The 14,622-nt window shown below is 44.6% G+C and overlaps 1 protein-coding gene across 5 annotated transcripts in view; it reads right to left on the reverse strand.

The window, feature by feature from the left end:
* PAM (peptidylglycine alpha-amidating monooxygenase) overlaps positions 1-14,622 on the reverse strand; it is a 616,313-nt gene that overhangs the window by 361,932 nt on the left and 239,759 nt on the right. For all 5 annotated transcript variants that reach the window (XM_033929183.1, XM_033929181.1, XM_033929180.1 and 2 more), the window contains one exon: positions 4,096-4,183. In XM_033929183.1, coding sequence (XP_033785074.1) covers positions 4,096-4,183 — 88 coding nt within the window. The remainder of the gene's footprint in view (positions 1-4,095; positions 4,184-14,622) is intronic.

The following is a 14,622-nucleotide window of genomic DNA, read 5'->3' on the forward strand; positions in this document are numbered from 1 at the left end:
AGAGGACAAAGGCAGAACAATTGAGGTTATGCTCTGTATTAGGTGGTCAAAAAGACTGAGAGGCCTTGGGTGGAGTAGAATTCTGAGGTTTTTGCTGCCTTTGTTGTTGCTGTTGCTACTGTTGTTTCTTAGGGGGCACCCTTGAATAAGGAGCCGCCCACTGAGGAAAACACCTCTGGTAGGATGGAAGAGGCCTGGAACCCTTAGAAGTAGAAGGCTTAGGCTTTGGCCTGATGATGGAAGCAAACAATTTCTCATGTTCAGACAAACGTTTGGTAGCTGACTCAAAAGAGTCATTGAACTCAGTGCCTTGACAAAGGATGTTGGCCAGACAATCTTGAAGATTCGGGTCCATGTCTACAGTGCGAAGCCAGGCAAGCCGGCGCATAGCCATCGAGAAAGAAGTGACCCTCGAGGAAAGTTCAAATGCATCATACGAAGATTGAAGAAGATGCATGCATAGTTCAGCCAAAGTATTACACAGCTGTTGAAACTCCGGAAGTCGATGTTGTGGAATATATTTGACATAATCAGGCATGTTGTTGACCAAATGCTTGAGAAAAGAAGTGAAGACAAAATTGTAATTCAAAACTCTGGTTGCCATAAGTGAATTTTGATACAAGCGACGGTTAAACTTGTCCATAATCCTGCCCTCTCTTCCAGGGGGGACAGTGGCATAAACTTTGGCAGGATTGGTTCTTTTTAAAGAAGACGCCACGAGAAGGGACTGATGGGATAATTGAGACTTTTCAAAGCCTTTGCAGAGGACTATCCTGTAGTGAGATTCTAATTTTGCTGGCACAGCAGGAACGGAATACGGTGTCTCAAGATTTCATTTGAAAGTTTGAGAAAGAAGTCAATTAATGGGCAATTTTAGAGACTCCCTAGGAGGATGAGGCATACCCATTTCTTCCAAATACTGTGTGGAGTATCTGGAGTCAGATTCCAATGAGATGTTCAGATCCTTACTCATTTGGCAGAGGAACTTAGAAAAGGATACCTCATCTGAAGAAGGACGGCCTCATGAGGGAGGTGACCTTGAGGCGCCTTTCATAGCAGAGAATGAAGGTGAAGCTTCTCTGGAGTATTAAAACCTGATTTCTGAATATGCAGGTAGAGATAACTCACTGAGAGAATGGGGAGAATACCTTGCAGGAGAAGAACTTGAGTGTTGAGAGTGGTAAGGATCTGCAGGTGGTCTTATCGACTGAGGAGTTGGAGGCCTCGAAGAGTCTCTATGCCTGGATAATCGAGACCAGTCTCTAGAAGAGGATCTGGTCCTCGAAGGATGCCGCGAATCAGTCAGCTCCCGCTTAGATGAATGTCGATGAGTCCTCGCCCTGTGCCTCGAAAAGGGCAACGCCTTATGCGAGGAAGGAGGGCTGGAAGTTGGAGATCAATGTCAAGACACCAAAAAGGACTCGGCTCCTTGTTTCGAGGTATTTCAAGGCACTTGTAAGGACTCAGCTCCTTGTATAGAGTGTCGAGATACTCGCAAGGCTCGACTCCTTGAATAGAGTGTGTAGATTCAGCTCGAGGCACTCTTAAGGACTCGACTCCTTGTATAGAGTGACTAGGTTGAGCTCGAGGCACTGCCAAGGACTCGACTCCTTGTGATACTGCTGAGTGCTCAGGCTGAACTGCAGGAAGCAGAGTCGAGGCAGGAGTGTATTGGGCAAGCATGTTACCAAACTCCTGATGCATAATAGTCTAGATCATAGCCTGCAAATGTGGCACTGAGACCTGAGGATCTGGTACATTTGGTGTGACTATAGTCTCCGAGAAAGATGAGGAAGAATGACACTTCAGTTTGGAGACCTGCATTTTGGGCAGCTTCAGGACTACCAGTTCTAAGGACGGCATGCCCGAAGGAGATTGCTAGGCTAATTTACCTGAGAGAGACAGTGAGAAACACAGCTCCTCAGGAGAAGACTTAGTAGATTTGCCCGAGAACAAGGACTTCCCAAACGAGGAAAGTTTGATTAAGGTCGAGGTAGAAGGCGGGAACCCTATAGAAGACTTGACCGGATTTGGGGTCGAGGTTGAAGCCGGGGTTGATCTATCCATACTGCTGAATATCTTTTCTACCTGAACTCGACGACATTTAACGGCTCGAGGTTGAACGGTAGCGCAGCAGGCACACGATTCCGGACAATGGTCAGGTCCTAAACACTGAACACACCACCTATGTGGGTCAGTGAGGGATATCGCATGCTGGCAGCGGTTACACTTCTTAAAGCCTGTGACCGGCCAGGACACAGACTGGAAAATAGCCACGGCAAATCAAAGGCAGTAGGCTGAGGCCAAAGGGTAGGCCCCACTGTGACACAAAGTAAAAAAGAAATGAATTTTTTAAAGAAATGAAAACATGCAAAAAACACAGCGATCCTGTAAGAAAAAAATACACAAGCCCATGGTGAGAGAAGGCACGAAGTAGAACTGAGTCTAGTGCAGAGCGTTGAATAGAGGACTTCTTGGCTCCGCGGAAAACTGAAAACTGAGGAGATGCTGAGGAGACACGCGCCCTATGTCGGGCGGGAAGGCACTCGCTCATGTGCGGTGCGGCAGTTGCGAACTTTCTAAAAATTTTACAAGCAAGACTGCTTGCGAGGCTGTCCGCATCCAGGCTCCATGGATGACATCACCCACATGTGAGAATATGCTGCCTGCTTGTCCTGGGATAAATGCTTTTTAAGTAAACAAACATTTACTGAAGAACACTGGGATGTAAAATAGACCATTATAGCTTAGTTTCCTTAGCACACTTGCTAGATCTATAACTTCTGAGTGGGTATTCACAAGCTTTGGCTCCCCACTGTACATAGGGAATATACATACACTAGTCGTTAAGCCCGTTACATTAATGGGTGCTAGAATAGATGTATGTGTGTGTGTCTTTCTTTCTTTCTTTCTCTCTCTCTCTCTCTCTCCTTGGCCGCTTTCTGGCTGTCTGTCTTTCTTTATTTCCGTCTCTCTCTTTCCTCAGCTGTCCACAACCACTCCTTGCTTGCTCCCCCTGTCCAGCAGTAGCCCTTCTCCCTTCGTTTTACCTCCCCCCTGTCTAGCCGCACCTCTTCCTTGCTCCGGGCTGTCTAGCAATAGGCCTCCCTTCCTGTTACCCTCCCTATCCAGCAGCACCTCTTCCTTGCTCCCACTGTCCAGCAGTAGGCCTCCCTTCCTGTTACCTATCTCCCCCCCCTGTCCAGCAGCACTTCTTCCTTGCTCCCCCTGTCCAGTAGTAGGCCTCCCTTCCTGTTACCTCCCCCCCGTCCAGCAGCACCTCTTCCCTGCTCCCCATGTCCAGCAGCACCCCTTACCTACTCCCCCGTCCAACATCCAGCTTCCTGGTCGTTCACGTCTGCCCTCCTCTTCAAAGCAGCCTGCTGAGGTTCGCAGCCGGCTGTAGCGAACTTCGCAGGCCACTCTCCACATCAGTAGCATGTTCCCTCTGACGCGATCCCGTGCGTCAGAGGGAACGTGCTACCGAGGTACAGAGCGGCCTGCGAGGTTCGCTACAGCTGGCCGCGAACCTCAGCAGGCTGCTTTGAAGAGGAGAAGTGGCAGCGGTTGGTGAGTGAGGGTGGGAGGGGGGAATCGCCGGCATGTTCCCTGTCTCCGTGTTCGAAAATGGAATTCGGCACGGACCCAGAGACCACAGTGGCAGGGATCACGCTGTCCTAAGTGCGCATGCGCGCTTAGGGTTTTATTATAGAGGATAATGAGGGAAAATTCCAAAAGGCCATTTACCCATTTGCCCACTCTTCCTACTCTTCCACTCTTCCTAGGTAAAAGTACAAGTTCATGGTTCTTTAAGTTAGCACTGCTGCCTTAATGGCAGATGCTCTTTGCCCCACCCCTATTCCAAATAGTCTGCCAAATGCTTAAGGCAGTCTTGCGACACATATGTTGCCTTGGGAATGAAATTGCAAGGTTAAAGTCATAGTTTGGAAAAAAAAATTTCTAAGACAGGAGAAATATAGGAAATCTCTGTAGCCACATCAGTGCTTTAAATTATGTAGATTCCAAATGGTAAAACAATTACAGTGCAAAATTCTCAGATATTTACAAAAAGAAAACTACATGTGAAATCCTTACCAATAATCTTCAGAGGAAGAAGGTACATTGCAGCTAAACAGTAACATATGATGAACAGTATCCATGTTTGCATGAGGTTTGAAATCAACTGAAAGACAAAACGATAAACTAACTTAGATATGATCAGTTTTTACCCTCAAACTTAATACAGAGAGAAATAATTAAATTATAACAGATATATCACAAACATATACATGTTTAATCACTACAGATGGTGTTACTAACTGTAATGCACTCTAATGGTGAGATGTAAGTTACCATTCTTGGCATGTCTGATGAATCAGAAGTCAGACTGCTCTAGTGACTGTGTTAAAAGTTGAAACTAAATCCCATTACACATCTGAAAACCTCTAAGAAACTCTCCCTCACCAAATAAAAGAAGATTGGATGGAAGAAAGGGGCAGAAAGGCCCTTGGTAGATACGAGTATACGCGGTGATCATGACCTCCTGTTTCGGTGCCTTGATTCCATCGGCATTTCCGGACAGGTACTAAATTGGTTCAAGTTTCAAGTTTATTAGAGGTTTGTTGTACACGCAATATCAAATATTTCTATGCTTATTACAATTTAAATTCCTAAAAAACGTACATACCAGGTCTACAGCGAAGAAGCCTACTCTCAAGCTTGGTCCAATCCCTGCGGAGTGCCACAGGGCTCCCCACTCTCCCCCTCACTTTTCAATATCTACATGGCTTCACTGGGAAATATGTTATCCAATTTAAAACTGAAATTGTACATATACGCGGATGATATAGCAATTATTATTCCCATAACCTCATTGACCCAAGAGACAGAACAATTCATCTCATCTGTCCTTACCAAGGTAGAACATTGGACTATGCACTCCAAACTAAAACTGAATCCTGAAAAAAACAAGATTTTCTTGGCAAGTCCCAATAACAAGATAGTGAACACCTCCTTGAGACTAAATGGATCAGACTACCCAATTAATCCCACAACCAAAATCCTTGGCGTCACCCTGGACCGAAGCCTGACGTTTAAAGATCACACTAATGCTCAAGTCAAAAAATGATTTCTCACTCTATGGAAACTTCGTACCATTAAACAATACTTTGATTTATTTTCCTTTCGACTGCTGGTTCAATCCCTGATCTTAAAAGTACCTTAGACTACTGCAATATTATATACTTGGGATCTCTCAAGAAAACCATCAAACGACTGAGAGTCATCCAAAATGCTGCAGTCCGTCTCATTTATGGCCTCAAGAAATCAGACCATGTAAGCCCATATTACAAAAAACTACACTGGCTGCCTGTGGAAGCAAGGGTCATTTTTAAGTTTGCTTGCCTTTGCTTCAAAATCATGATAGGTTCATCCCCAACCTATCTGTCTCACCAATTTTAATTCCCAGGCACAACTAATACACGCAGTACCTACTTGTTCGCTTTTCCATCCCTAAAGGGCTGCACCTACAAGAGATACCTCGATAGAATACTATCATTCTATGCAGGCAAATGGAACAAATGTTTAACCAACTTCATCTCAAATGCTCTTTCGTACCAAACGTTTAGGAAGTCAATAAAAACTTATCTCTTTGACAAATTTCTCTGACTTCAACCTGATGTACTTCCAAAACACTTCCAGATAAACCTGACTAAACTTAGCATGCCTATGTAATTTTGAAAGTTCTCTGTAATGTCGCTGTCTTTATACAGTCTCTTCCCTTGTAAACTGCTTAGAACTGTTTATGGTATGGCGGTATATAAAAATAAAGTTGTTATTATTATTATTATATGCGTGGAAGCCTGAGCGTGTGGCTTCTACCATGAACCTAATATGAAAGCTTACAGCATGCAAATTTATGCACAGAATTTTTGCATGCTAAAGACACATGAGCACAAAGGTTTCATGTCAGTAATAGTGGTTTACAGATAAGCAGCGAGTATGTACATTCGGCAAAGCTAACTGTAATTGGCAGTAAATATATGCATTTTTAAAACAGCAAGAGTTGAAGATTATACTGACCCCTGCTTTTCAATACTGAACCAAACATCTACATCAACTGACCGGCTCCCCCCAAAGAAGCGCAGAGTAATAGTCATCGGGGATTTCATGCTGAGGGGCACCGAGGGACCAATTTGCAGACCGGATATGCAATCTAGGGAGGTCTGCTGTCTGCCTGGAGCCAGGATACGAGATGTCACCGCCAGTCTGGATAGACTACTCATGCCCCGAGACCACTTTCCTATGCTTCTTGTCCACATAGGAACCAACGACACTGCCAGGAACACACCGGAGACCATCACCAGAGACTTTGGAGCACTGAGTGAGAGGCTGAAGCGGACAGGAGCGCAGGTGGTTTTCTCATCGATCCTCCCAGTTAGAGGCAAGGGAAGAGCCAGAGATGAACGTATCCTCAGGACGAACGAATGGCTACAGGGATGGTGCCGGGATATGAACTTCGGATTCCTAAACCATGGGGAAGCGCTACAAGGTCTTCAGGGACCAGACGGACTCCATCTGACCAGTAGGGGTAAGAACGTCTTCAGACACCGACTAGCCCGCCTGCTTCACAGGGCTTTAAACTAGGTAAGTCGGGGAAGGGTACCCATTCACATATTAGTGCAGAAAGGAATTATCCTGATGAGGTGAGTTGAAACTCCGCTTCCATGTCCAAGGTAAGTACCTACATTGCAAACAGTTCTTTAGGAGTCACACTGACTCGGGTAGGATACGCCTCACAGGGACTTAGCAAACACAAGATATGGAGGGCCATGTATGTCAATGCACACAGTTTAGGTAACAAAATTCTAGAATTGGAAGCTGAAATAAGGAATGCCGACCTAGATGTGGTGGCAATATCTGAAACTTGGTTCACGGACTCACATGGGTGGGATATGGCTATACCGGGCTACAATCTACTTCGTCAGGACAGAGAGGGCAGGTTAGGAGGGGACATCAAAACCACCAGGATCACAGATGTCAAGTACACCGGGGAGTCCCTCTGGGTAAACCTGGCAAGAGGCAGAGAAAAATGCCTGTATCTAGGTGTGGTATACAGACCCCCAAGACAACTGGAAGACATGGACGCAGAATTAATTGAAGACATAGAGAATATTACTCTACGAGGAGAAACTGTACTGCTAGGGGACTTCAATATGCCTGATGCAGACTGGAACTAATTTTCAGCGACAACCAGCGGTAGCAGGAGGCTCTTAACCTCCATAAAAGGAGCACGTCTCAAACAAATGGTAACGGAGCCCACTAGGGCCCAGGTGATCCTCGACCTGGTACTCACCAAAGGGGAAAGCGTCTCAGAGGTCTCAGTAGGAGATACGCTCCAGCGACCACAACATAGTATGGTTCAACCTTAGGAAAGGCTTCCCTAGATCAAACACGAAAACAAAGGTACTCAATTTCCGTGGCACAGACTTCGCACGCATGGGAGATTTCGTCCATCGGACGCTGCAGGACCAAGCGGAGACCGATGATGTAGAAGCTAAGTGGTTAACACTGAAATCAACAATACATGAAGCAACTAGCCGCTTCATAAAATCAGTAAATAAACGACAAAGAAACAATAAACCCCAATGGTTCACCGCGGAGATCTCGCACCTCATTAAGGAGAAGAAAAAAGCGTTTCTCTCCTACAAGCGCACGGAGAAAAGAGAGGCAAAGGTAGAATATAGGACCAGGTCTACAGCGGTCAAAATGGCAGTTAGGGAGGCAAAACTTCGAGTGGAAGAAATTCTGGCAAAACATTAAAAAGGGGGACAAATCCTTCTTCAGGTATATTAGTGACAGAAAAAGGAACACAGGCGGGATAGTACGCCTTAGAAGACCGGATGGAAGTTACGTGGAAACAGATTCCGATAAAGCCGAACTACTGAATGAATACTTCTGCTCAGTCTTCACCTGTGAAGCACTGGGACACAGTCCGCAGTTGAAGGCAACACAAAGCACAGAAGACCCGTTTCAGAATTTTGAGTTCACACCAGGTGAAGTTTACAGTGAACTGGCAAGACTCAAGGTGAACAAAGCCATGGGACCAGACAATTTGCACCCAAGAGTGCTCAGAGAATTGAGCGATGTTCTGGCGAAACCGTTGGCTGAGCTATTCAATCTCTCCCTAAGTAAGGGGAAAGTTCCCCTGGACTGGAAATTAGCTAATGTCGTTCCTCTGCATAAAAAGGGTTGCAGGGCAGAGGCTGCAAATTATAGACCGGTGAGTCTCACTTCAATAGTGTGCAAACTCATGGAAACACTAATTAAAAGCAAATTGGACACGATCTTGAACGAAAGAAATCTTCGGGATCCCAGTCAGCATGGATTCACCAAGGGTAGGTCCTGCCAATCCAATCTCATCAGCTTCTTTGACAGGGTAACAAGAAAGTTGGACTTGGGAGAGTCTTTGGACGTCATGTACCTGGACTTCAGTAAAGCTTTTGACAGTGTCCCACACCGCAGGCTGATAAGCAAGATGGAATCGATGGGGTTAGGAGAGACACTAACTGCATGGGTCAATGATTGGCTGAGTGGCAGACTTCAGAGGGTGGTGGTTAATGGTACCCTCTCTAAAACATTGGAGGTGACCAGTGGAGTGCCGCAGGGCTCGGTCCTGGGTCCAGTCCTTTTCAACATAGTCATAGGGGATCTGACTCAAGGGCTTCAAGGTAAAATAACACTATTCGCCGATGACGCCAAACTATGTAATATAGTAAGTGAATGCAGTTTACAGAATTATATGGCGCAGGACCTGCTTACATTGGAAAGTTGGTCCTCAACCTGGCAGCTAGGCTTCAATGCTAAGAAATGTAAGGTCATGCACCTCAGAAGCGGAAATCCATGCAGGACGTACTTCTTGAACGGAGAAACTTTAACTAGGACTTCAGCAGAACGAGATTTAGGAGTAATCATCAGTGCAGACATGAAAACTGCCAATCAAGTGAAGAAGGCTTCATCTAAGGCAAGGCAGATATTGGCTTGTATCAATAGAAGTTTCGTCAGCCGAAAGCCTGAAGTCATAATGCCGTTGTACAGGGCCATGGTGAGACCTCATCTGGAGTACTGTGTGCAATTCTGGAGGCCACATTACAGTAAAGATGTGCATTACAGTAAAGATGTGTAAAGATCGGTTCAGCGGACGGCCACCAGGATGATCTCGGGGCTCAAGGGTCTCTCATATGAAGAGAGACTGAACAAATTGCAGCTCTACACTCTCGAGGAACGTAGGGAGAGGGGAGACATGATCGAAACATTTAAGTACCTCACGGGACGTGTCGAAGTGGAAGATGATATTTTCTTTCTCAAGGGACCCTCGGCCACAAGAGGGCACCCGCTCAAACTCAGGGGAGGAAAATTTCATGGCGACACCAGAAAGTATTTCTTCACAGAGAGAGTGGTTGATCATTGGAACAAGCTTCCAGTGCAGGTGATCGAGGCAGACAGCGTGCCAGACTTTAAGAATAAATGGGATACTCATGTGGGATCCCCACGAGGGTCAAGAGAAGAAAATTGGGTCATTAGGGCATAGACAGGGGGTGGGTAAGCAGAGTGGGCAGACTTGATGGGCTGTAGCCCTTTTCTGCTGTCATCTTCTATGTTTCTATGTTTCTATGAGTGTAGGGAGAGATAAGAGGAGAGATATCGAGGAGCTGCAGAATGAGTACACTTGTAGGTCAGTAAGAGGAGTTTGAACTCTATGCGGAAGCAGACAAGGAGCCAATGAAGCGACTTGAGGAGAGGGATAACGAGCATAACGACCCTGGCGGAATACACGGCACACAGCAAAATTATGAACAGATTAAAGGGGGAGAGATGGGTTAGCGGGCGACCCATGAGAAGCACGTTGCATTACTCCTTGTGAGAGGTGAGAAGGACATCGATAATGGTCTTGGCAGCATGCTCAGAAAGGAAACTCTAGATTTTAGCGAGGTTGTATAGAAAGAAGCAACAAGTTTTGGTGGTTTGTTAGATATGTAAAGAGAAGGACAGAGACAAGTCAAAGATGACCCTGAGGTTGCGAGCTGATGAGAGGCAGGTTTAGGAGGAAAAGGAGGCAGGTTTAGGAGGAAAAGTAAGGAGTTCAGCATTGTCTATGTTTAACTTTAGATGGCAGTGAGATAACCACGTAGCAATGTCAGACAGGCAGGCCGAGACTCAGGCCTGGATTGCCGTAGAAATTTCAGGCATAGTGAGATAGATTTGCAAGTCATCAGCATAGAGATGGTACCGGAAGCCATGGGAAGAGATTAGAATTCCAAGGGAAGATGGAGAAAAGAAGAGGTCCCAGGACAGAGCCCTGAAGTACTTGCACTGTTTACAGAAAAAAGTGTTTGTGAACAAAGTCATGGGCATAAAGAAGGACCTCTATTGACTAACAAAAGTGAAGTAGATATTGCAGTGTTCACAGAAGATGGTGTTTATGAACAACTGGAAAAACTGAAAGTAGACAAAGCCACAGGACTGGATGAGATAGATCTGAGGATACTGAAGGATCTCAAAGAGATTCTGGTGGGCCTTCTTAAAGATTTGTATAATAAATACTTGGAGACAATGGGAAAAGAGGCTTGGGACACATATAATGACAGCAGTATTTTGAACGGTCTGGAAAGGCTTAACCACAGAACCTAATCCTATTATAAGAATTTTTTGATTGGGTGACCAGAGAGCTGGATCGAGGACATATGCTAGATGTAATTTACTTAGATTTCAGCAAAGCCTTTGATACAGTTCCTCATAGGAGGCTGTTGAACAAACCTGAAGAGCTGAAGTTAGGACCCAAAGTGGTGAACTGGGTTAGAAACTGGCTGTCGGACAGACGTCAGAGGTTGGTGGTTAATGGAAGTCGCTTAGAGGAAGGAAAGGTGAGTAGTGGAGTCCCTCAGGGTTCGGTGCTGGGGTCAATCCTGTTCAATATGTTTGTGAGTGACATTGCTGAAGGGTTAGAAGGAAAAGTGTGCCTTTTTGCAGATGATACCAAGATTTGTAACAGAGTAGACACCGAAGAGGGAGTGGAAAATATGAAAAAGGATCTGCAAAAGTTAGAGGAATGGTCTAATGCCTGGCAACTAAAATTCAATGCAAAGAAATGCAGAGTCATGCATTTGGGGATTAATAATCGGAAGGAACCGTATATGCTGGGAGGAGAGTAGCTGATATGCACGGACGGGGAGAGGGACCTTGGGGTGATAGTGTCTGAAGATCTAAAGGTGAAAAAACAGTGTGACAAGTCAGTGGCTGCTGCCAGAAGGAAACTGGGCTGTATAAAGAGAGGCGTAGCCAGTAGAAGGAAGAAGGTGTTGATGCCCCTGTACAGGTCATTGGTAAGGCCCCACTTGGAGTATTGTGTTCAAATTTGAAGACCGTATCTGGCAAGGACTTAAGAAGACTTGAAGCGGTCCAGAGAATAGCGATGAAAATGATAGGAGGCTTGCACCAGAAGATGTATGAGGAGAGACTGGAAGCCTTGAATATGTATTTCCTAGAGGAAAGGAGGGACAGGGGAGATATGATTCAGACATTCAAATACTTGAAGGGTATTAACTTAGAACAAAATATTTTCCAGAGAAAGGAAAATGGTAAAACCAGAGGACATAATTTGAGGTTGAGGGATGGTAGATTCAAACGCAATGTTAGGAAATTCTACTTTATGGAGAGAGTGGTGGATGCTTGGAATGCACTCCCGAGAGAGGTGGTGGAGAGTAAAACTGTGACTGAGTTCAAAGAAGCGTGGGATGAACACAGAGGATCTAGAATCAGAAAATAATATTAAAAATTGAACTAAGGCCAGTACTGGCAGACTTGCACAGTCTGTGTCTGTATATGGCCATTTGGTGGAGGATGGGCTGGGGAGGGCTTCAATGGCTGGGAGGGTATAGATGGGCTGGAGAAGGTTTAATGGAGATTTCGGCAGTTGGAAACCAAGCACAGTATCGGGTAGAGCTTTGGATTCTTGCCCAGAAATAGCTAAGAAGAAAAAATTTTAAATTGAATCAGGTTGGACAGACTGGATGGACTATTCAGGTCTTTATCTGCCGTCATCTACTATGTTACTATGTTATATTAATGTACGTATGGACTACACTTGCAGATCCTTCAGTATGGGTATCAGGTTTACAATTATTAGGTATTGATGGAAAGGGCAGGCTGCTTAATCCCTTCCCATAAACTAACTCAGTCCACACCAGGAATGCTGTTGCATAAAAGTACAGATTTATTATAAAGTAAAAGGCAACATATAAAAAAAGAGCAGATTAATAAATCTATAGCATTCAAAGTGTCACAAGAGAAGATATAGTTCCACATCTGCAGATATGCGGAAAAATACCATCTGTGTCATTTCCTTATCTTACATGAATAGATATATTAGCCTTGCATTACAATCTATTTGAAAGTTTCTGATTGGTTTTTAGCATTATTACAAGTTGCTAGTCTGATTTGTTAGCATCATTAGCAGAATTAATTCAGTGGTTACAAACACATATAATTGGCTATATCCCTAATTGATGTAAAAGCCATTAACATAACATCTGCATATGTCCTTAAAGCAATTTTCCACTTATGTATGTCCAAAAACCACCTAACATTATCTGCCCTTGACACCCTTCTATTTGGGGCTTTTTTTCAAAGGTTATCTATGCATGACCTTAAACCCAATTCCAAGAACGGCCCCCACTCTGTCCTCTAGGTGCTGTGGTTTATGCATACGTACAGGCCAGTTTATGCTCTCAATGTTCCATGAACCAAGGCATCTGTAGTTCTGTGTTATCGTTATCTGATGTCCCAAAAGGTTGTTACTTCATCTGCAGTAGCAACTTTCAGAAGGACAACCTTGTCACTTGTCCAAGCTTTGCATTCTGTGCATACAGTGCATAGGCCTCATGCCTGGCCTGCTGTCAATTGTTTCACCTTTGGCCAGAGAATATAGGTAACACAGGAATCATTGCTGACTGCTTTACACCTGCAGCCCTGTCTCTGTCTTCCAACTAAGCACCAGTATTATAATTTTCTTTGCATACAGCTAGCACTGGTCTATGCGGTGTAATAATCCTCCGTGCTGTGTTGTAACATCTGTGCTGTGTACTGTATCTTCCTTATCTCAAACAGCAGAGGTAGGGGGAAATTGCTACATAAGAAAACTGCTTCTGTTCCAATTCCAACGTTCTTGTAAAGCTGAAATTAAGCTGAAATGAAGCTTGGCTTGTTTTGTTTTTAAGTTCTGTAGTCATATCCCGAGGGTCCTCAGGAAGGGGTCCAACAGGAATTCTCCTTCACTGATTTATTAGAGCAGGGATAAAAATGGATTTATTCAATTTTTTGAATTTAGGCTTAAGTCTATCCATGCTAGGATGATTGGTAGCAAATTTGAATGACGTTGGATACATTCTAATTAATTTCTCATGCCTGATTATTTTGTGGACTGTATTAGTCCCACAAGAAGAGGCTCACAAAGTGAAATTTAGTCATACCTGTTAATTTTCTTTCCTTTAGTCCTGCTGCATTATTCTGTATGATTGGACTGTGTCCCCTTCCTACCAACAGATGAAGGTAGGGAAATTGATTTTTTTCCCCAGCAACATCAGCATTATGCCTTTGCCAAAGCAGTGGAAGGACCCAAATACCATACCCATGCACCATCAAAGCAATGCAGCCATATTAAACTCCATTAACAATATTTAGTTAGTTAGTTTTCTATCTTATTGTCCCCAAAGAGCTCAGTTACAGGTTAAACATACACAATATACAGTTACGTGAGTATACCTAAAAAAAACTGTGAAATAATTAAGGATAGTGCAAAACGCGGCCGTCCGCTTAATCTTCGGACTAAATAAAAGCGAACATATTAGGAATCCAAGATGGCACTTCCATGAGCTTGATGAGAGGACGCCAGTAAGCTCGCCAATAAATTACCTCTCTACTTTTCTTCAATGAGAATTTTTACCTTTTACTATGCCGAAGCGAAGAGGCAGGAGCGCGGCTGGGGCCTCGCGGCCCTCTGGACCAGTAGCTGTCGGCACTATTGATGAACTTCTGCGGCGGATGCAGGACACCACGGTGGCGGCGGCAAATTCCCCGCTGGAGGCGCGGCAACGAGGCAAGATGCCGGCGGCCTCTTTGGGGCTTGAAACAACACTCAGTCCCGACGCCAGAGCACCGCCCCTACAACCTCACATTACTAGCTCCCCAAGGGAGGGAGTGTTGCCAGGAGACAGTGGACATTCTACCCCTGAGGCCAGAGAAGTCGATCTGGAGAGCAGAAGTTTAGGCTCTCAGCTTTCTCAAGAGAGCCTGAACTTAGAAAGTGAGGATTTAACATCTGGTGGAGTAAGAACAGCCCAGACGGAACAGCGACAGGGAGAAACTGCAATTGGTGAGCAATTTGGAATAAATTTACAACTTTTCTTACCTCAAAGACCCCAGAAAGTTACATTAGAATCCCTTTGGGATTTGATTTCTAGTTTGGGAAAGACTTTTAATTCTCAATTCCAACAATTAGAAGGGAAAATTAACAATTATGATACTGAAATTGGGAACTTGAAAAAAGATTTAGAAGCTTCTAAATCT

This window comes from Geotrypetes seraphini, chromosome 1 (genome assembly GCF_902459505.1).
Source record: "Geotrypetes seraphini chromosome 1, aGeoSer1.1, whole genome shotgun sequence".
Taxonomy (NCBI): domain Eukaryota; kingdom Metazoa; phylum Chordata; class Amphibia; order Gymnophiona; family Dermophiidae; genus Geotrypetes; species Geotrypetes seraphini.